The 22,242-nt window shown below is 38.5% G+C and overlaps 1 protein-coding gene across 1 annotated transcript; it reads right to left on the bottom strand.

Annotated features, from left to right (window-relative positions):
• Positions 1-620: 620 nt before the first annotated feature.
• On the bottom strand, positions 621-19,608 carry LOC139719987 (uncharacterized). The gene is made up of 8 exons (XM_071631364.1): positions 19,569-19,608; positions 11,444-11,599; positions 8,790-8,972; positions 7,397-7,453; positions 6,367-6,531; positions 5,837-5,974; positions 3,459-3,537; positions 621-2,327 (listed from the first exon to the last, which is right to left on the bottom strand). The coding sequence occupies exons 2-8, from the start codon at positions 11,573-11,575 to the stop codon at positions 2,317-2,319; spliced, it is 765 nt and encodes a 254-aa protein (XP_071487465.1). The 5' UTR covers positions 11,576-11,599; positions 19,569-19,608; the 3' UTR covers positions 621-2,316.
• Between the last annotated feature and the right edge of the window lie 2,634 nt (positions 19,609-22,242).

The following is a 22,242-nucleotide window of genomic DNA, read 5'->3' as shown; positions in this document are numbered from 1 at the left end:
AAAACCTAGTCGTTTTTCTTTAAATTCAGCAACAGCATTAATACACCATTTACAATTGTCTCACCTTTGTCTATTTTCTCGTTGCTTTCTTTTTTTGTTACATTGGACAAACAAATTATAAGTCGTGACAACCACGAATGAATGCTCATAGAAAATTGTATTAGGGCCTACCTGTACCCAAGCAAATTTAATCTGACAATAGGAAAGATAGTCACAATCAGTTCCATTGATGTGGTATTTCAGTCTAAACAAATCCATACTTAACACACACACACATACACACACACACACACACATACACACAAACTCAAACACATGATATATATATATATATATATATATATATATATATATACAGTATATTTTGTATGACCGGACTTTCAAAATATCCACATGGTCTTTCTGGGAATTTTATTAATTTATAGCACTATTCAATAAAATGAGTGACCTTTCCGTTCATATTTTGGGATTCAGTCGAAATGGAGGATTGACCTACTGTACGGCATTTCACCAAAAAAAAAAAAACAATATATATATACATACATTGTCTTAACTCAAATTTTTTGTGGTTTGGTGACGCTGCCGGAGATAAGCCACTTGCATGCCCTCCCCCCTCATCTAACATAAAAGTTTGCAATTTAGATTGAGAATTAGACTTAGATTTCCAAATCATTTTTTTTTTTTGGGGGGGGGGCTTTATTTCTTTAAATCCACAGACCGTTGATTGTTTCTATACTCTGTTGACGCAGTCATTTTTCGTGGCGATATTTTATTTAGAATCGATTATGTTCTTTTTCCTTAATATGACAATGAAAGTACCAAAAAGGATTTTGAGCTTCACACACACACACACACACACACACACACACACACACACACAAACACACACACCTCCTATATCTTGACTAAATGATTACTCTTCGAAAAAAAAATGCTTTACTTACAACAACAAAAAATGTATTTTACCACGTAAAGTAGCATTTAGTCATAATGTTCTACTTAGAACGTATGAGTATTTTTATGAATTCAAAAAAGGTGCGAGAAACGCGGTTTACAAATATTTTGCGTGATATATTCTAGAGAAAAAAAAAAAGATAAGGACATTACTCATATTTGCGCCAAACGCTTCCCTTAATAATAAGCCCAGCATTTACGACTTTGTTGCGTTGAATGAGCACTATGCTTGAAAGACGAACCCTGAAAGACCGTGTTCAAGTTTATAAACTGCAAGGAGAAAATCATGTGCAGTGTGTGCAGTCAAATATTTTCAGTCTGGAAGTTTGATGAAGCTAAGCCACAACCAAAACACACAGTTAAAATATAACTATTTGATCATGTAATAATATTTATAAAAGCTTAATATAGCTGACGTAGAACGTTGTAATGTACTACTACTTAGCATGACGCGAGTACAATTATTATATATCTATAATATCATATATCCAATTCTTGATTACCATATAATAAGCACATTGAATTATGAAGCAAAAATCTGCATTATGAACACAAGCAGGAAAACAGAGAGAAATTATGGTAAAAAGAAGAAATACAAACGGATTTCAGTTCAACCTTAACTCGTCGGAAAGCCTTTATATGTTTCTTTGAAACCACTACATGATCAATACTCTTTAAATGTGTCACATCAAATTATCAAAAATATATTACAATGTTCTCTGTGTTCTAGAGGTGAGCCAAATGAAAGTAAAAAGTTTTTGTAATCATTTTTAAGTGATTCAGAACTGGGCAACGGATATCAAAACTTACTGATATTTTTTTTTCCATCGTCGGTCTAACGATTCGATTTAGGATCGCAACTACAATGGATTTATCACATACTGGATCTATATTCTAAGGTAAAGATAATTGTATCATATGATGTATCCGAAGGACAGTAGAAAATTCACAAAGTAGAATCCATAATCAAGTTTTTATGATAGTTACACTGTTCTAAGTTTTTCGTATAGCATGTCTGGTCAGCGAGTATACTCGTACATCACCTCCCCGTAAGTACCACTTGGTGTAAAGTGGGCACTTAACAGAAACCTCTTCATATAATCAGCTCTCTTTAATAACGTACCAATATGTAAGTACCACATTGTGCACGACAGGTGTCACTGCTATCTTTTTAATCTATATACAGAGCTTGAAACAAGGAGAAAATAGGCCAGAGAAACCAAAAGGGGTCTCAGTAAGCTATGGAGCTATAACGCTTAAACGAGCCTTTTTAGATGCTTGCTCACAAAACGAACGTAGAATCAGACACATCCGGTTCAGCCTCGTCTGTCCTCTACACCGTCAGCAGTTCTCGAATTCTCTTTACGCCTTGGCTGCATGAATAAATGAACGAGGAATTAAACAGGAGTTTAAATCAATGACGCAACTTTGCAAATAAAAGAATGGCTGAATTACAACATATCAATAACACCTGAAATATTTTATAAAGTACAATTCCGTACACATTTCAGCTAAGGTTTAATAAATAGACTGAAATAAAAAAATGTAGATGTCAAGTGAGAAGCTGACTTTAAAGTGAGACTTCTACACAGTTTAACAAAATAGTGATAATAGCAGCAACGACAAACAAGATGACGTCATCTTTATCAAGGACATCATCAATAAAATGGAATCTATAACTCAAGAGCTTCCTGTGATTTCGACAACAAACAGGATATTTAGTAAACTGTAACTATGCCTGACAGCTTGACACTTCAAGAATTTTGTTCTGTTTTAACCCATTGAGGACGGGCTGATTTTCCTACAACACGCGTTTCCCATAGACATCTGCCCGAGTATACTCGTGACTCGTCCTCAACAGGAATAAAATCAGTGACCGCGATGTCTAGAGATTTACCTGTTTACACGGTTCTATGAAGGTCTAGCTGCATGTATGATGTTATACATTTGAGTATATGAATATAAGAACGACCCAAGTCCATGGAAGACCATTTCGAGTAAGCTAAAAAAAAACTTCATATCTTTTTTGTTTGTCCAATAATATTCTATTTAACTGTGATGGGAAGGCAACATTGTATATACAAATTAGAACATATATTATTATGACAATTAACATTAACATTAATTGTGGAGACGCCATTTTGTGTGATGGACTTGGGTCGTTCTTTGATTCATATGGACTTGGGTCGTTCTTTGATTCATATACATGATATTCTGCTATAGAGATGAGAGAAGGTCGACAGAGGGCGCTATAATATGAATGTAAGAATGACCCAAGTCCTTCATTCTTACATTCATATAACATTTAACTCATTTATTTCAGGCACTTCCGGGGGTAATTAGGACTTATCATTTACACACAAGATGAGTCCATGCATAAGCTACAATTTCCCATGTCAAACTGAATTTGGCCAAAAATTGGACTTGGGTCGTTCTTATATTCATATATTCATTTACTACTTTTTGTTTAATGTTTCAATTTGTAAATTGTATTAATGTAATACCTGGGTAGGCCTGGGCAGGGGGTTGAGCCGGCTGTACAACAAACTGCTGCTGAGGCTGGGGCTGGCCGGTGTAGTAAGTCTGCACAGAAACAAGACGAGACAAACCAAAACGAAACATATCAGCAAAGCGGATAGAAAACTTCCAGAATATTGTATAATAAGGACACAGATTGTCACATATTATAATGATGAAGATGTATTCTGAGCTTTTTTTTTTCATTCAATCAGATGTCTTATACAGGGGCGGATCCAGGAATTCCGTAAAGAGGGGTGCGTTTACAAAATTAAAGGGGGCGCGCGCACGTCTCCCCCATTTTTTTTCAATTTCTTTTGTTTCAACAAAAAATACGGGGGGGGGGGGGGCGTGCGCCGGTTGCGGTCCTTCCTGAATCCGCCACTGCTTATATCAATAGACTAACTGGAAACAGATGAATATAACACGATGTGTGTCTTAATGATAATCAGGAGAGGAATTTTCCTCTTATGTTTTACCCCCTTACATAATATAAATTCAGTTCAATTCAATTCAATATAATTTAATTTAATTCAATTATTTTCATTCTCTTTTTTCCCAACAAAACTTAATACAGAGTAAATCAGGAATTGTATCATAGGCATAATAATATATACATTAGAAAGTGCGAATATAAGAATACATACTGTATGATCCATAGAAACATATATTTAAAATATAACACATCTACACGCGCGCGCGCGCACGTATCATTGGATGCTTTCATCAGGCACCATCATGCAATGTTCTGTATATGTATAATATATGAAGAGTTTGTTCGCAAAAACCGATAAGTCCATACTTGCCAAATAGAGATATTTGCGATAACAGGTCAAGAAAAATAAAGAGAATAATAAGAAAATTGTTGCTTCTTTTGACCATAACTTCAAAAATGTACCTTTACATGTAGTGACCAATATATCATTCAAAAGGTATTATTTTGTACTTTATGACAGAGACCGTACTTCAAAATCTTAAAAAATGGACTTATCGGTTTTTGCGAACAAACTCTTCATATAATGTACTATAAAATGGGTTCAAGAATGTAGCCAATTGGAAGCGCTGAAATGAATCACGTGTGCGTGCATTGATTTCTCACTAACATGTACGGCCTGACGTCACAATGTTTACACTAGCAGTGCGCACTCAATCAGTTGTTACAAGTGCGTCGCGCGCTACTATACGCGCTGTCAATCCTGTAAACAACTTCTAGTTCGGGCTTCCGGCCGGCCTTTCTTGTGTGCATAACATGTGGCGTACGTATATTCTTATACGTACAGTACTTATGTGTGCGGGATTTCCGAGTGCGACGTGCGTAAATGTTTGGGACGAACATCTTCGGACATCTTGACTCTTGAGCGAGTGCTACATGTAGCTGACTGGTATTGACCTACAAAGGTACATGAAAAATGCTGTTAGTTTTCGACCCATTTTATAAAACAAATGATGCGCCTCGTGCATGTTGCACCATTGTCAATACTCTCGAGTGCGCTGCACCTTCACTAACGCACTCTATCCTGTGCATTATTTGTATATTAACTGATTTCTTCAATACCCTGACTTTGGGTGACATAAGAAAATAAAAAGATAAAAAACATTGTCAAACATTGTCATTGTCATTGTCAGTATTATCCATTGTGCTTTACTGTTGGTTTGTAAATAATGTAAATAGTTGTGAAGTGTATGTTTTTTAGCATTCGTGTTATTACACTGTACCTTGATTTGATTTTTCTCCAATACCCTATATTTGGGTGACATGGGAAAATAAATACATTGTCATTGTCATTGTCATTGTAATTGTGATTGTGATGGTGATTGTGATTGGCATTGTCATTGTCATCAGCAATAAAACTCTGATGGACTTCTAATTTCATCTTCCTGTGTTATTAAATACATCTTTATTCCTCATACTAAACTGCATTTTCACTGAATTTTTCTGGCCACAGCTATATATATGCGGTTGCCAAGAAAATGAATACCAAACACCAAATGACATTTAAGCTTGCCATTTCAATCATCATTATCTGAGAGTAATTGCCTGTTTATGTCCATTTTTTTTTCAAATCAAGGCATTATTATAAGTTCAATGCCATTGACCCCTGCCCTAGGTCTTTCGAAATTTGCCCACAAACTCATTAGGGGATGAACGCCTTATTTGTTTGTTATTTGTTCGTTGTAGTTGTTTTTATGGGGATGTTAATCAGGGCCCAAGGACCTAGAGATGAACAGATGGATGAGAACCCTACCCACCCCACCCACTCCTCCCCCCCCCCCCCCCCTACACACACACACAAATAAAAAAGCCTTGAGCACACTTGGGTGGCGAGGCACCAGTACACACATGAAGGAAACGATGTAAACTTACCGTGGTGGTGGTTGTGGTGGTAGTCGGAGAGGCGCAGCAGCAGCGCAGACCACCGCAGCAGATGGCGGAAGCAACGATAGCGACCACGAACTCCACAAAGGCCGCGATAGCCAGGATGGAGTGGACAGCAACGGCGCCCTTTATGGAATGAAGAAAAAAAAAGCATTAAGGCATAGAGGCTACAATCGGGTTAAATGATATAGATGACAAAGTAATTTTGCATTATAGTTATAATAATAATTATATACACACAAAGGTGCAACACCTTGATACAAATAATTGCACTTCAGAATATGATTAATATTGAATATGATTTGACCGTTGTTCATTAGTCTCTGATACAATTAAGTTGACAGGAGTTATACGTGCAAAGGTAAACTTTTGATCTACAAACCGTTGTTTAACAATAACGAACAGGATTTTGCTCCTTTTTGCTTCAGTCTGAGCATCTAGCACTTTGGTTTTGATTTTGATTTAATCTTTGTTTTACATGACATGGGGTAATCCCTCGCTATAGAGCTGCAACTCACCGAATTGGTTTCGTAGTCACAAGTGTATCTGCTGCCATAGTAACTGCTATAGACGTAATCGCAAGTGTAGTAGAAGGATGACACTCCAGCTGCCGCCCCTTCGTAGCCGATCATCCCAACGGCCTCCAGACAGCAGATGATGGACATTACCAGGTATGCCACGACCTATGGAAAACAACGTGAAATGAGTTGAGTTGAGGTGCGTTGAGTTGGGTTGAGTTGAGTTGAGTTTATTCATTAAACCACGGTTTAAAAATCTTATACTATCAGCTATGAAATGTTTTCTAGCAAATCCATGAAATGATAACATAAGAAATGTAACAAAAACATAACATCGAAATCATAAAATGAAGAGAATGCAACTTAAAAGATATAAATGATCAATAAAAAACATACAAAAAGTAAAATAAAAAACTGGAATAGGTTACCTATAAGTACAGATAAACGGAGGGTATTGAAAAAATATTATGACAGCAATTACAATAACATTATCATTGTACTCATCGTAATATTCATCAGTGATGTTGTTATTATTACTATCATCAGCATCATTTCATTGCTATCGCTACCATTTAAACTTTCATAAAGATAACATTCAAATTTCATTACAAATACTTCTAATTCAACAGCACGCATGATTTCACCGTATAGAATTGTGCAAATTACGTTACAGCATCAACTCGTCATTTTGCTCTCATTATGATTCAGAATTGTAAGTATACTCGTGTAGAGAAATCTCTGCCATTACTAAGATGATAAACGCGCAACCCCGGGGGAAAAAAAAACCCGGATGTTCCCTTCAATGCCGAGGTAAAGAATCATCGTTAAAATTTCTTCCGTTTTGTTTTCTTTCTCCATAGAGGGAAATTTTCAGATACTTTTCAAATTGATTATTCGTGTTATATGGTCCTGAGTAGAAACAGAAAACATATCTGTATATTTGAATACACCAACAATCTGCAATTAGCACTTTACTCATATTTCAACACTGTACTTTCGAAAATATGCAAATGATAAAAAGAAAACATACCACTCCAGTCTGTCTTCTCTTGGAGCAAATTCCAAGGATCCCGGTGGGCATGAAAAACTATGGCACAAAGGATAAAAGTTTCGAATATTAATAAGTGAAATAAATGTCGCTCGATGTCTTCAATAAAGAGAGATCGAGAGAAAAGGGGGTAAAAAAAGGAAAGAGACCTGCGTAGCTGACAACAACAAAACAAATTATTCATGAAAAAAGCATAATGTCATTTTATGTACATTTCTTGTACCTTTTGATGAAAATGTATTAATACGGTTATAAATTCACTGAAAATATTTGATAGCATCTTGGTGTCCCCCTCCCCCCCCCCCCCCCCCCACAACACAGGACAAACGGGGATGATCTGGTATGGTTCAGTGTATTAGACCACAGGTTACCAATCAAGAGGTTCTTGGTTCAAGTCCCTTGGTTGTGTAGCTGATGTACTTGTTCCTTATAGCCTGGTCCATCGGAAGGGACTTTTTAAGGTCAAAGTTCAAAGTTTAAATTTAGTTTTCATTTCCATCAAATAAGCAGAGAAATTTTATTATACAATTTCACTTCATTTCATTAATTTATCTATGCACGGCAACATATTTCATTCCGAAAACTGTTCTTCCACAGGTCCGTGCGGATAAAATACAACAAAGATATACAGAAATGAAAAACAATGTATATTAGCAGAACATCATTTTTAATAATCGCAAAAACGTAAATGAGCAAAATACGTAGATCCTGTACGGGTGCTCGCTTACAAATATCCAGTGTACATCCTTAGGAGCCGTGATCGTACAAATTATCATTTCAATTCAACGTCCCCCACTTCGTATAGTTTGTTTGTTTGTTTGTTTTTGTTTGTTTGTTTGTTTGTTTTGTTTTGTTTTGTTTTTTTTTGGGGGGGGTTGGGATTTCCAACGAGTGATGGAGACAATTAAAGTCTGAAGATGAGCTCGCATAAACTTAACGATTTTGAAGAAAAAGCTAATTGCAATCAAGAGATTTGCAGTATGCCAATGGTATATCAAATAAACCTCCGTTTCGTGTGGAATGTGGAATTTCCTCGTTCATGTCATTATTGCATGATTCAGTTCATTACAGCTACATAACATGTTTATGATATCTACCACTGGGTCATCTTTATTCAGTTAATTATAGTTGTAATGAACTTTCATCTGTTCAACACCTCTGTAGTAGTATACAAAAACTTTGAGTTGAAAAGACAATCGTCATCATCATCATCATCATCATAGTCATCATCGTTGTCATCCATTGTCATCCATTGTCATCACTGCGATCTCTATGTACCATGATCACCATCATCATCACAGCCCACCAGTTTCATCACCATAGCCACCATCCACCACCATTTCCATAACCGCATCATCGTCACTACGATGCCTACCAAAATGCCCGACCAGATGCCGTAGCCAGAGTACCAGATCCCCGGAAAGGCGTAGGACACGCCTCCGAGGATGATGGAGAGAACGGCGACAATTGTTTGAATCACCCCGGTCACAAATCCGCCGTTGGCGTTGAATTTTTCGGATATCCCGCTGCAGCAACCTTCGTTGGACGGAGGGGCACCCTGAAGGAGAAAAAGACCAGCAAAATCACTCCTTACTACTAGTAATTGAGAAACAAAAACAGCAATTGCGATTGCGGAGCTGTTTTGTTGTTGTTGTTGTTATTGTTGTTGATGTTGATGTAATCATCTTGTTGAGGTTGCTGTTGACACATTTTCAACACTGCTTCGGATTTGTTTGAAACTTACAATCGTCTGAAAGAGGTTGTTCAGTTGCCAATTCCAATATTAGTGCTTCAAAATAGTTCTAAAATTGATTGAGACAATGTAATTATATGATAACGGTACCCTTCACTATGGGGTGCCGCGGACACACTTGAGTTTTTTACATGCATGTCAGGACAAAGTGCTCAATATACTCATAGAATAGCTGTGGAAAGATGAATGGATATATACGTAGATACAGTTAGATGGATTGACAAACAGATAGATATATAGCTAGATAGATAGATAGATAAATAAATAAATAAATAAATAAATAAATAATAGGTAGATAGATGGATAGATAAATAATAAATAGGTACAGTGTAGATAGATAGATAGAGAGATGGATGGATGGATGGATAGATAATTAGATAGATAGATATTGAAAGAGAGGAGAAAAGGGGGAAGAGAACGAAAGATTTATCCAGCATGGATGACGTCCCTTTACCATAGAGCTAAATTGCTTTTAAGAGATGAATACGTGAAAATCTGATATTTTAAAATAAATAACCAACCACTATACGCCATGCCTATCATCGAAATGACTAAAAAAATGCATTGTGCATGGCTTTTTATCTAACCAATGAAAGATATGTTTTCTAATCCCCTTCTTAACTTGTAACCATTAACATGGCAAAACACAAAAGCTCAGTGACCTTGAGCAATGATTATTATCAAAAATGGGCTTTAGAATCTCTGCAATCTGATTGGTCAATTGTCATGCATTGATTTGTATTGATCAACACTGAGCCATGCGTCCGGTAAAATCAGAACGCATGGCTCAAGTCTTGTATAGTGTTGTAGGTGTACCGGACGCATCGATGGGGAAAATGGTTATATTTCATGAATTTACGGGCACATTTTCTAACACAAATGACAGAATGATGCAAAGGCCTATTTCGTGGATCAGTGAGAATTCGATGCTCCCGTTTAACTTTGGAAGAGTCTAAAACCCATTCGCTGCGCTCGTGGGTTTAAACAGTTCCAAAGTTAAACTCGTGCATCCTTATCTCACCGATCCACTCTGTCCTGTGCATCATTTTCATACTATTACGCAATACATTATAAAGGGGTCATGTCAGCATGAATGCTGATTCCATCACCAAGACCACGCCCACGTCTACTTGGATCTTCTTTTTTACCTCTCGGAAAACACGTACTTTTCAGCATTGATAATGAACTATCAATGTTTTCATTCCCCTTTTAACACTGATGTCTGTTTCTATAGACAGGTTTGGGGCGATTCTTATGCCCATCTCTATTTCAGCCAAAATGGGTGGGGGGGGGGGGGGGGGGGGCTTCAGTATGCTTAACAGTAGTTAGCACCTGACTCATTGCATTTAACCCGTTGAATGATTTTTTTTTTCTTATTTTGGAATCCCCCTCCCAGTTATGGCCGACATAAAGTCAAGTGAAAACATTAATTCAGGAGTATATAGAATGATATGACCGTGGTGTGATGAATATACATATTTCTTTTGTCAAAAACACATAGATCCATATTTTTGTACCTTCACATACATGCACACACACGCACACACACACACACACACGCGTATGTATCCTTCAAGATTTTTATACAATCATTATTTACATATAAACATGCATTCATTTGTATTGTTTATATTTCTTACATATTTATTTTCAATTGACACATATTTATACACCCGCATATATCATATGCACACCACATCCAATACAATGTTGACTCGTACAGATTAATACTTCTTTGATGTTATGTATCTATGACAATGATAATGATATTGTATCGCTGTATATTTTTTTTGTATGTCTATCATGTCTATGTATCTATGCTACAATGTATGTGTGTGCTTTGTATAATATGTATAATGTATTGATGTAACCGGATATGCATTCAAACATACCAATTATCAATTGACACATATTATCTATACACCCGTATATAACAATTAAGCACACCACATCCAATACAATGTTAACTTATACAGATTAATATTTCTTGATGTTATATATTTATGACAATGATAGTGATATTGTATTGATTTATATCTTTTGTATGTCTATCATGCCTATGTATCTATGTTACAACGCATACGTGTGCTTTGTATATTATGTATATAACCGGATATGCATGCAAACAAATTTCCAGAAACGGACAATAAAATTGAATTGAATTGAATTGAATTGAATTGAATTGAATTGAATTGAATTGAATTGAATTGAATTGAATTGAATTGAATTGATAACTTACAGCGTTTTAAGACGGGTCTATACTATCGTCAACTTACCTGGACTACGTAGTTCGTCTGCATAGGCTGAGCTTGCGCGACCACCACTGTTTGACCGGCAGGGGGCGGCATGTAGACCGGGGGCTGCTGCTGTGGCGGGTAGGCCGGGTAGGCTTGCTGCTGCGGCTGCATTATGACAGTTATAACGTGCGGTTGCTGTTCGGGAATAATAAACATTCAAGTGTTATTAAGTCATTCTAGGCTCCCAACAACATACTCATGACTATAAAACACTTTTTCCTTTATCACTTTTGTTTTATTCGCTAACTCCCTTGTTTATGTTTCTGTGATTTTGTTGTTTTAATCACGCAAATCAGCGTACATAATGTGACTTTTTATGATTGTTCTATGTAAAGATTAATAAAAAAAGATGAACACATCATGGGGGCCGTTGTGAACACTGGTGAAGAGATTTAAACATAACAATTTCTGATGACATAATGTGCCCATGTTATGTAAGGAACATAAAGATTGATCTATAGGGGTGTATTAGGTAAGGCACGGAGAGGAATAACATTGAAAATAAGAGACGTCCAGAGGGAAAGAGAAAAACGAGCGAAAACTGTGGAGGAGGCACTTTAATGCAGACAGAAAGATAGAAAACTTTAAAAGTTGTGTGAAAATTTTGCGTTAATTCATTAGTGTTTATTTAAGTTACGATGACATTTCATTGGGTGGTAGAAGGCAAAACGGCCCACCCCATGTTCTTTCTTGGGTATGTATGCCTTGAAAAGGGCCTACCCACTCCCGACGTTTCGGCAAGCAGGTTCTTTATGTTTTCCAGAAAAGGTAAAGCAAGAAGAATGAGAATGAAATAGAAGAGACGTGCAGAAGGAAAGAGAAAAACAAGTATGAAAAATAGTGGAAGAGAGACGTAGATACTAACAGAAAGAGAGAACAACTGGAATGACTTGCCGTTTGCTTGAAAACGGCAAGAACATGTTTTCCGAAACGTCGGGAAATGGGTAGGCCTTTTTCAGAGTCACATATACACCCAAGAAGGGATGGTGCACCATTAATTAAGCCTTCTATACACCACCCAACGTTCCATTACCACGAAACCCTTCAAAGAATTCACGATGACATTTCGTATTGCGCCAAGTTTGACGTCAGCAATTTCTTTGTAGATATTTTCTTTTACACAGTACTTCCGTCTTTAAACATTACAAAGCTGTCCAAGGTTTCCACAATAGCCATTCCGTGAGAAGCAGTCCTTTACATTATAAAAGGACCTTCAAGCTCCTTGTGTACACTATTCTATACGGACCATCAGTCATGATCATCGGAAGAATAATGCACACACGATCGCTGCGTATCAGAGCGTATAATACATTTCAGATCTTGAAATCTTCCAGTCTCGATGGGAAAATCCCAGACCGGTTTAAAGCTAGTCTGACAAGAAAGAGCTTTTTTCACAGATAGCGCTGAAATTTGATCGAAAACGGCTTAAACGAAAGGGCGTTATAAAAATTAATGTTAGAGATAAGCTAGATATTGTAGAACATTTCTCGAACAGTTTGATACAAAATTATGATATGCAAATAAAATGAGCTGTTGATGTCATCACTTGGCAGTTTTCAATAGATCTTGTACAAAAATTCCATTCTTCTGCTATAATTCTGTAGAATATAATGTTTTTCCTGGCTGAACTTAACTTCAAACTAATGATCAGTCAGATAATAGGATTTGAGAGAGGGGTATGATTGCGTGTGAGCAAAACAAAGATGAACGCTACCTTATGAAAATTACAATCAGATTTTCGCATTGATAACACCCAACGTGATTAAATGCTACTTGAGGGTCTTAAAATATAACATCTTAGCTCTATTTTGCAGAAAACCCCATTCAATTTGGTTAAGTGGTCACCGAGAAATGTGGGTTGTTGTAAAGCATGTCATGACTTTGATTCTTCCACGTCTAGCACTTGGATGCTCTTGTGTGTGAACACAATAGACAGAACTTGGAGGGAAGAGATTCCCGACTTGCTCTACAAAATTCCTCATTTCTCTTTGACCACTGAAGCAAATCGAATGGGGTTTTCGGTAAGATGTGGGCAATGAGTTATATTTTCATACCCTGAATTTGCATTTGGATTTATTTATTATTTCTAAAGTTATCATGGCAGAGGGTCCCGTTGTATTCTTTTTTCTTCTTTTTTTTTTTTTGGGGGGGGGGGAGACATACGGTACAGTTGAACCCAACTTTTTGAATCTTCTCAATTATAATCCCTCCAGACAGGGAGGGGGACCCTGCTCCAGATGTCAGTAGTAAGGAGAAAGTGGAAGAAAGGATCGCCGAGTGACTGTTACCTTGTACATAAAAGCAAGCTTTAGATCTGCGACGCGAACGCTAAGATGGCACTAATTAGGTAGAAAATAATAGTGTTCTGCGCATGCGCGAGACAGCTGCAATATTTCCATTGCCCATCGCTGCATTCGCAACGCAGATTTTTTAAAAAACCTGGCTAATAATGAAATTCCCCAGATGTTTTCATGTCTTTTTCTGCATTGAACGATGGAGCTATATAACCGCTGTGTTGGAGTAACAAGACTTCAAATGACTAAAAGAAATAACGCGCCGTATATGGAGAAACGTTGGCTGCTCTCCTGGAGATTTACTGTCATTTGCAGTATTGTGTGCAAAGTACCCAAGATATGGATGAATGCCACCTTTGTATATCAATTCACCATATCTGACAAAAGATACACAATGGATCGTGTTTACGCGTTTCAGCTAAACCTCCACGCCTTTTCGCTATCTAGAGCCACACATTCCACATTTCCCTCGCTCTCTTGCACATGTTATATCAGGTCTCACGCATGTAAACAATTCTCCATAGACACGAGTGTTTAAAAAAACATGTATGAAATCATATGAAATGCCCCCCCCCCCTTCCTTAAAATGGATATCTTCGTGTTTCATATTCGCATGTCAGATTTCACAAAGTTCTTTGTGCATTCTGTTGAAAAACAAAGTGAAAATAAAGTTTGAATCAAAGTTTGAATATCAGCAATTCAAAAGACCAGCCTTTTCCATTCCAGTCCTGAAAGTTTCAAGGGGTTTGTGTGCATATGCACTCCTCTCAGAGGTTCCTAAGATTACGGTTATACCACTCCAAATTCCACTTGTTTTCTGAATACTGGTCGTAATTAATGTAGTTTCCCTAAGTTCAAAAGACAGCGTGTCCAGCCTCCAAATGAGGCGAACTGGGTAAAGGGATTCCGTCACATCAACTAAACATGATTCACTTCTAACAGGCTTGTATGGTATATTTCGTAAGAAGCCCCCCCCCCCCCCCCCCCCGCACACACACAATAGTTGTATAGGACTATACGACTTTGGTACGACAAGTAATGAGCCTTGGGTTGGGCCACTACCAAACTTACATAGATCATCCGTGAGGTTTGTAGTGATGCGCAAATGAAGAGTGATTCTATAACCAGGAAGGACGAGTGGGGATGTCTTTTCAAATGTCTTAAAGGCATAATTTACCATTCGCAGATAAAACGAAAACCCAGCATTAGTGCTTTAAAATAGTTCTGAAATGTGAATTAGGGATAGAAACAACCTTTGTAAAAATGTGAATCCGTATTATTGATGTTAAGTATTGTTAAATACACAAAATGTGAACAATAGTTATAATAAAATATTTCCAGACTTAACCATCTACATTTATGGTTTATGAAGAAAAATACTGATATCTCCTTCTATTTCCGGCTTTATTGCAAAAATTTTATATGATAGGATTTTTGTAATAAAACAGACCTACACAATTTAATACGCATCAAAGGATGTGATATCTTGACAATTTTTTAAATCGCTGCTCCCAAAGGTAAACTGGACCTTTAACAAACATGTTGGAAATAGGGAACCACTTGACCGAACCTGTCATCTACTGCTTTCCGGGCAGCGACACTATCACCAGGCTGTCCCTGGCTGCAGGCACTGACCCGATGGACTTGGAACACCCAAGCTTCGAAATTCCGATATTGTTTATTGTAAGAAGTCCAAGGCGGACAAGACATTAATGAAAGCAAGAGAATATTAATTTGACAAACATGTCGTTTTTCCGACCTGTTTGTTAAATCATAGATCAGCAGTCGCGATCTTACAAATTTCATTTGTTGGATGGAGGCAAAACTGAGAAGAATTCACAGCTCAACCTTCACTTTTCTGCTTGATACTCTCTTCTTTTTAGATTAACGTTCTATCTTCCTTTCAGGAACGCATTTACTCTGACAGGAACCAGATCATAAATCAAGGCTCAAAATTATTTTTTCTTGTGGTTAGATTATAAACTCCCATCAAACACATCCGCAACCAACTAGGCCCCTTAACTTTGTTTGTTTGTTCATTTTTGTTAGCGAATTGGTTTTAAAAGAGAAGAGAAGTGAATTAATGAGTATTATGAATGCCAGCTCCCCGCCCTCGCACCATTAGAGTTATAGTGTTTAGTAGCTCCATTGCTCGCATCATATAGTTTTGTGGTAAAAAAAGAGATAATAAATGAAAAGACGCCTGTCTATCCGTATTGATGTTAACGACCAGACCTGACATTTTGAGACTTGAGCAGCATAATTGTATCGCACGAAACTTTTAGTGATATTTATACTTCCCACAAAGATCTTTTGTACGATTATGGAATACGGATTGTTTAGATAGTCTGTTGGATGGTTGGTTTCATTGAGGTCATCAAGTATCAGTTTTAGGTTTGGAATTGTTGCTGTTACAGTTGGGATGAGAGAATCTTTCTTTTGCCCTCTTACATTCTCTTCGTGTACCGATGTTCATCGCCACATTTTATTTCTTTTTCTTTATTATGCGAACATAATCTTCCAATGAAGAAAAAAGCCATGAACATATTTTAAAGCAGCCAGCGGGAGAATCGATTAATCGAAATGATCATCGATACAATAGGCCTGATGACTGCTTGTCACGGGATGTCTTGCTATCCTAGACGCGGTTTACATTTAAGGATGTATTCTATTTTATATTATTTGCTTTGTATACGCTTTCTTCTTCTTTCATTTTTTTTTTTTTTTTTTTTGGGGGGGGGGGGGGTGTCGGGATGTGTTCAAAGAAGAGTTTTCCGACTGAAATTAAACTTAAAGGTCCCTGAAATCCAAATGCATGTTGATTTGTGTTGATTTTTGGTACCCTCAACACCACTTTTACAGTGAAACAAATATCTAGAAATATTCCATATATTTTTAACGATTTTTTATCTTCTATATTTCTTCAGATTGCTTGGGAACGCTAACAATATTCCTCAGATGACCTCATCTGCCAATCATTGATAAAGTACTGAAATGTTAACAAAAGACATTGAACTGCACCTTCCTCTCGACTCGGCAGTTATTTTTCCCTGTTTCCTTGTAGCTGGACTGATAAATGCAGTTTTATATATCCATCAATCTTTCTCTATGCAACGAATATCAGAAAAGGCGGTCGTATACTGTGCTGTCAAATACAAACACAAAACTTATATACCTATGTCACACAATGTATTAATACGATTAACACAAAACTACGAACAGAGGCTTTGGATGTTGCTAAATCTATAAGGAATAATATAATACATTTATGCTTGTGTGTATGCTTGTGTGTACGTATGTATGTATGTATGTATGTACAGAGGGAGTGACAGACAGGGGAAGAGATGATTATTTGAGATATTAAGAGACATGTCGGCCTCTCATCATAGATAATGCGAGCATTACACACACTGTCTTGCTTATTTTCACACGCGGCTGTTAGAGGTAACATGCATTATCGACCTACTCATTTTGTTTCTACATTTGTATTTCTTTACATCGTGCAGTCAAAGTGAAAATTTGAAAAAAAAAGGCGTGTAGTTTATGGTATTGCTCAAAATTCATACATGACGAGAATGAGAACCTGAAAACAGTTGTGCCGCCCGCCATCAACGTTCGGCTGGCGATGCCAACAACAACAACGACAAAGTGATATACGATACAATAAGCCAGTTCGGGGTTCCAGTTTGCGCATGAGCAGAAAAAAGGTCATTTGTACTGAGAGACAGGTTGGTTTTTAAATTCACTGAGATAAGCATCTGTGATGTAATAATTATTCATGTAATCCTTGTAGCTGATGCTTGCCAGTGCATCCACCCGACAGCAAGCCTGATGTATGGCAATGTTGAAAGAAAAATGTTTGATAACGTATTCACTACAAATCAACGAAATGGATGCTTCCCCGAGTTTTGATTGATGTACCATTCTGGTCACCTGGTCTATGAAGGTCCATTCTTTGTTTGAATACGAATTCCATGAATTGCTATGTTGGGCAAGCTGATGTATTATGTCTCTTTGAATCGCATGAAGTGCCTGACCAACTGAAAATAAAGGAAGGTCATCTGTACCCATAAACACATGAGCTATCTCCGAACTGGCTTATCATTCGTTTTAGGCCACCATTCATCAATCAGCCATAGGGCTATACACTTCATTTACATGTACCGTGTTTCTTCGCAGTCTATTTACAGAAAGACCTAATAGGGTCTGACGCGCATGCGCCAGCATGTTCATACAATATCATTATAATATTGACTTCCCCCGCCTGCCGTATACCAAACGTATAGAGTTAGCCTGATTGGGAACTGAACTCATTTCAGTTTATACTGCAATCAACTGAGCGCATCTAATAAATTCTTGCTAGCAAAATAAACACATGCCAACACGACCAACAATGTGTAAATACGTATTCTACATCAAGTTCGACATAATTAGTGAATGCCGCTAATCACGCATGAATGCGTCATGATGATTATGAGAGAGGAAATACACGACATAAAATATTTGGGTACTTTTATTTCTTTTTCTTTTCAAACGATGCTGCGTTTATCACGCACTCTTACAGGAACAGGAAGCCACGGTTAAGTTATGAGTAGAGAATTTCATTATCATTTTGAGCGACATGATAACGTGGATAGATTTACTTTGTATAGATGTGATGTGAAATGTGATGAGGCATAAGAATGTTTGGGGACTTTCATTTCTTTTTAAACGATGCTGCGTTTATCACGCAATCTTAAAGGAAGCCACGGTTAAAGGAATCGTACAGTTCTGGTTGAGACCTAATTTCAGGTTTCTAACATTTTTGGTGAGATAATGATAAACCTCTAATATAAAATATGAAAGAGCATGTAATTCTATGAGGAATTCAACGTTGATGAAAATTGGTTTTGAAATTAATGAGATATCCAAAAAAGAACGATTCTTATAAAGTGTGGGACCAACACTTTATTACGATCGCTTTGTTTTACTTTGGATGTTTTTGGATGTTTCAGTCTATAATATTCCAAACCCGATTTTCGTGAAATAAACTTTGAATTCCCGGTAAAATAGTAATAGTATGCTCTGTACTATATCATAAGTGTTTTCTTGGTATCTCGCAAAAAGTTAAAAGCCCAATTCTCATCTCCACCAATACTGTACCATCCCTTTAACTTATAGAGCATTTCGTTTGAGCAACATAATAAGGAGGATCATTGCTTGTTTATATAGATTTGAGAGCATAACTTAAAACCCCGGTAAAACGACAAGGTCGGAGGGCTCTGAAGCCCGATGTCTGTAATAACGCGTGATATATGGCAATGAACATATAGCTCTAAAAATGACGATTGCCAACGTCCATGCGACTGACTTTAAAGGTTTGTAATGACTATGAATAACTCACAGTTAGAATTAAAAAGGTGAGAGTGAGATGGTATAAAAACAAATCGTGGAAGACAAAGTATCTGCACAAAGAAAGTACAAGTATTTCATCGTTTTCGCGAGTCTTAATGACACTGTGTGACTCGTAAAGCTAGGAATATGGCGTGCACAGTGAAACCAGTCATGGAGCAATGAGGACAGGGCTGCCAGACAACCCGCGTTGTTTTACAGAGACTGCGTCGCCGATATAGAGCGTTCATGTCCCAAAGCAAGCCATATAGGTCAAGCAGCTCACTCTCTTCAGGGCGTGTCGCATACATACCAGCCATAACAAAATAATCGCAATCGAGGAATCTCATCTCAATCTCAATCTCTCAGAAGACTCTAAAGCATCACCAATTTCTCTTCACTTAACATTCGGACTGGAAGATCAATTCAAATACACTTACCAGATTCAGAGACGAAAAAAAGTACCTCCTCTGAAAAGCAGTGACAGGTTAGCAAAATGATCAAATGCTAATGACGGACGACACAGTCTCGATGAATTATTACACTGCGTAACGTCTATTTATATCCATCTCCGTCTGTTTTCCGTTCTAATGCTGCGCGCGCACACAGTGTGGGTCTGGCTTTGACCTCCCTGAACTTTGGACTGTCATCAGCCAATGGATTGGTATTTTCTCTCTCTCTCTTCAATTCTTCATATTCTGCTGATTTTTACTGAATATGCTGCATGCAGTACCAAGGAATAGACTGCCGTGCGTGCGTTTTCCCGCCTTTTATTTCACTGTTGGAGAGTGTCGTCACGAAAAAATCAGTCGCAAAGACATATTGCTCAAAAACATTAGAATAACAAAAGCTGCAAAGAGACTCCGTGGGTGGTATTCGTCAAGTTTCCTCAGTAGCCTTGTTCTATGAAATGCTCGAAAGGTTTTATTCTGCTAACGCGTCGAATTGAATTCCTGATGGGAATTGCTGTCAGTTTGCTTTCGAAAACAAAGCCGAGTACAGCAGCTCCCTAACAAAAAAGTCCTGTGGTACTCCCTGTGGTACTTGTCGATACCACACAATGTACCACACACTTGTAATGTTACCACAGGAACTGTGTGGTACTGTACCACAGGCTTGTAGGGTACTCCCTGTAGTACTTGTCAGTACCACACAATGTACCACATAAATAAATGTTACCACAGGAACTGTGTGGTACTGTTTTACAGGCTCATGTGGTACTCCCTGTGGTACTGGTTGGTACCACACAATGTACCACACAAATATATGTTAACACAGAAACTGTGTGGTACTGTGTCACAGGCTCGTGTGGTACTCTGGGATGTACCACATGGCAGTACCACAGGACATTACCACAGGAAAGTACCACAGGACAGTACCACAAGACAGTATACACACAAATTGTCCTGTGGTATTTTGGGACGTATACCACAGGACAGTACCACAGGACAGTACCACATGAATTGTCCTGTGATATTTTGGGACATACCACAGGAGAGTACCACAGGAAAGTACCACAGGATAGTACCACAGGACAGTACCACACGACTTGTTCTGTGGTATTTTAGGACGTACAACAGGACAGTACCACAGGGCAGTCCCACAGGACAGTACCACAGAGCAGTACCACAGGACAGTACCACAGGAAAGCACAGGATAGTACCACAGGACAGTACCACACGACTTGTCCTGTGGTATTTTGGGACGTACCACAGGACAGTACCACAGGACAGTACCACAGGAAAGTACCACAGGATAGTACCACAGGACAGTACCACACGACTTGTCCTGTGGTATTTTGGGACATACCACAGGACAGTACCACAGGAATTTTCTTGTGGTATTTTGGGAGGTACCACAGGACAGTACCTCACGACTTGTCCTGTGGTATTTTGGGACGTACCACAGAACAGTACCACAGGGCAGTACCACAGGACAGTACCACAGAGCAGTACCACAGGACAGTACCACAGGAAAGTACTACAGGATAGTACCACAGGACAGTACCACACGACTTGTCCTGTGGTATTTTGGGACGTACCACAGGGCAGTACCACAGGACAGTACCACAGGAAAATACCACAGGATAGTACCACAGGACAGTACCACACGACTTGTCCTGTGGTATTTTGGGACATACCACAGGACAGTACCACAGGAATTTTCTGTGGTATTTTGGGACGTACCACAGGACAGTACCACAGGATATTACCACAGGACAGTACCTCACGACTTGTCCTGTGGTATTTTGGGACGTACCACAGGACGGTACCACAGGGCAGTACCACAGGACAATACCACGGGACAATACCACAGGGCAGTACCACAGGACAGTACCACAAGAAAGTACCACAGGATAGTACCACAGGACAGTACCACACGACTTGTCCTGTGGTATTTTGGGACGTACCACAGGGCAGTACCACAGGACAGTACCACACGACTTGTCCTGTGGTATTTTGGGACGTACCACAGGACAGTACCACAGGGCAGTACCACAGGACAGTACCACAGGATAGTACCACATGACAGTACCACACGACTTGTCCTGAGGTATTTTGGGACGTACCACAGGACAGTACCACAGGGCAGTACCACAGGACAGTACCACAGGAAAGTACCACAGGATAGCACCACACGACAGTACCACATGACTTGTCCTGTGGTATTTTGGGACGTACCACAGGGCAGTACCACAGGACAGTACCACAGGAAAATACCACAGGATAGTACCACAGGACAGTACCACACGACTTGTCCTGTGGTATTTTGGGACATACCACAGGACAGTACCACAGGAATTTTCTGTGGTATTTTGGGACGTACCACAGGACAGTACCACAGGATATTACCACAGGACAGTACCTCACGACTTGTCCTGTGGTATTTGGGGACGTACCACGGGACGGTACCACAGGGCAGTACCACAGGACAATACCACAGGACAATACCACAGGGCAGTACCACAGGAAAGTACCACAGGAAAGTACCACAGGATAGTACCACAGGACAGTACCACACGACTTGTCCTGTGGTATTTTGGGACGTACCACAGGGCAGTACCACAGGACAGTACCACAGGATAGTACCACATGACAGTACCACACGACTTGT

Source organism: Diadema antillarum, unplaced genomic scaffold (assembly GCF_040938485.1).
Source record: "Diadema antillarum isolate AM-2024a unplaced genomic scaffold, OU_Dant_1.0 scf00000118, whole genome shotgun sequence".
NCBI classification, from domain to species: Eukaryota; Metazoa; Echinodermata; class Echinoidea; order Diadematoida; family Diadematidae; genus Diadema; species Diadema antillarum.
This window is presented reverse-complemented; position numbering and strand designations above follow the sequence as displayed.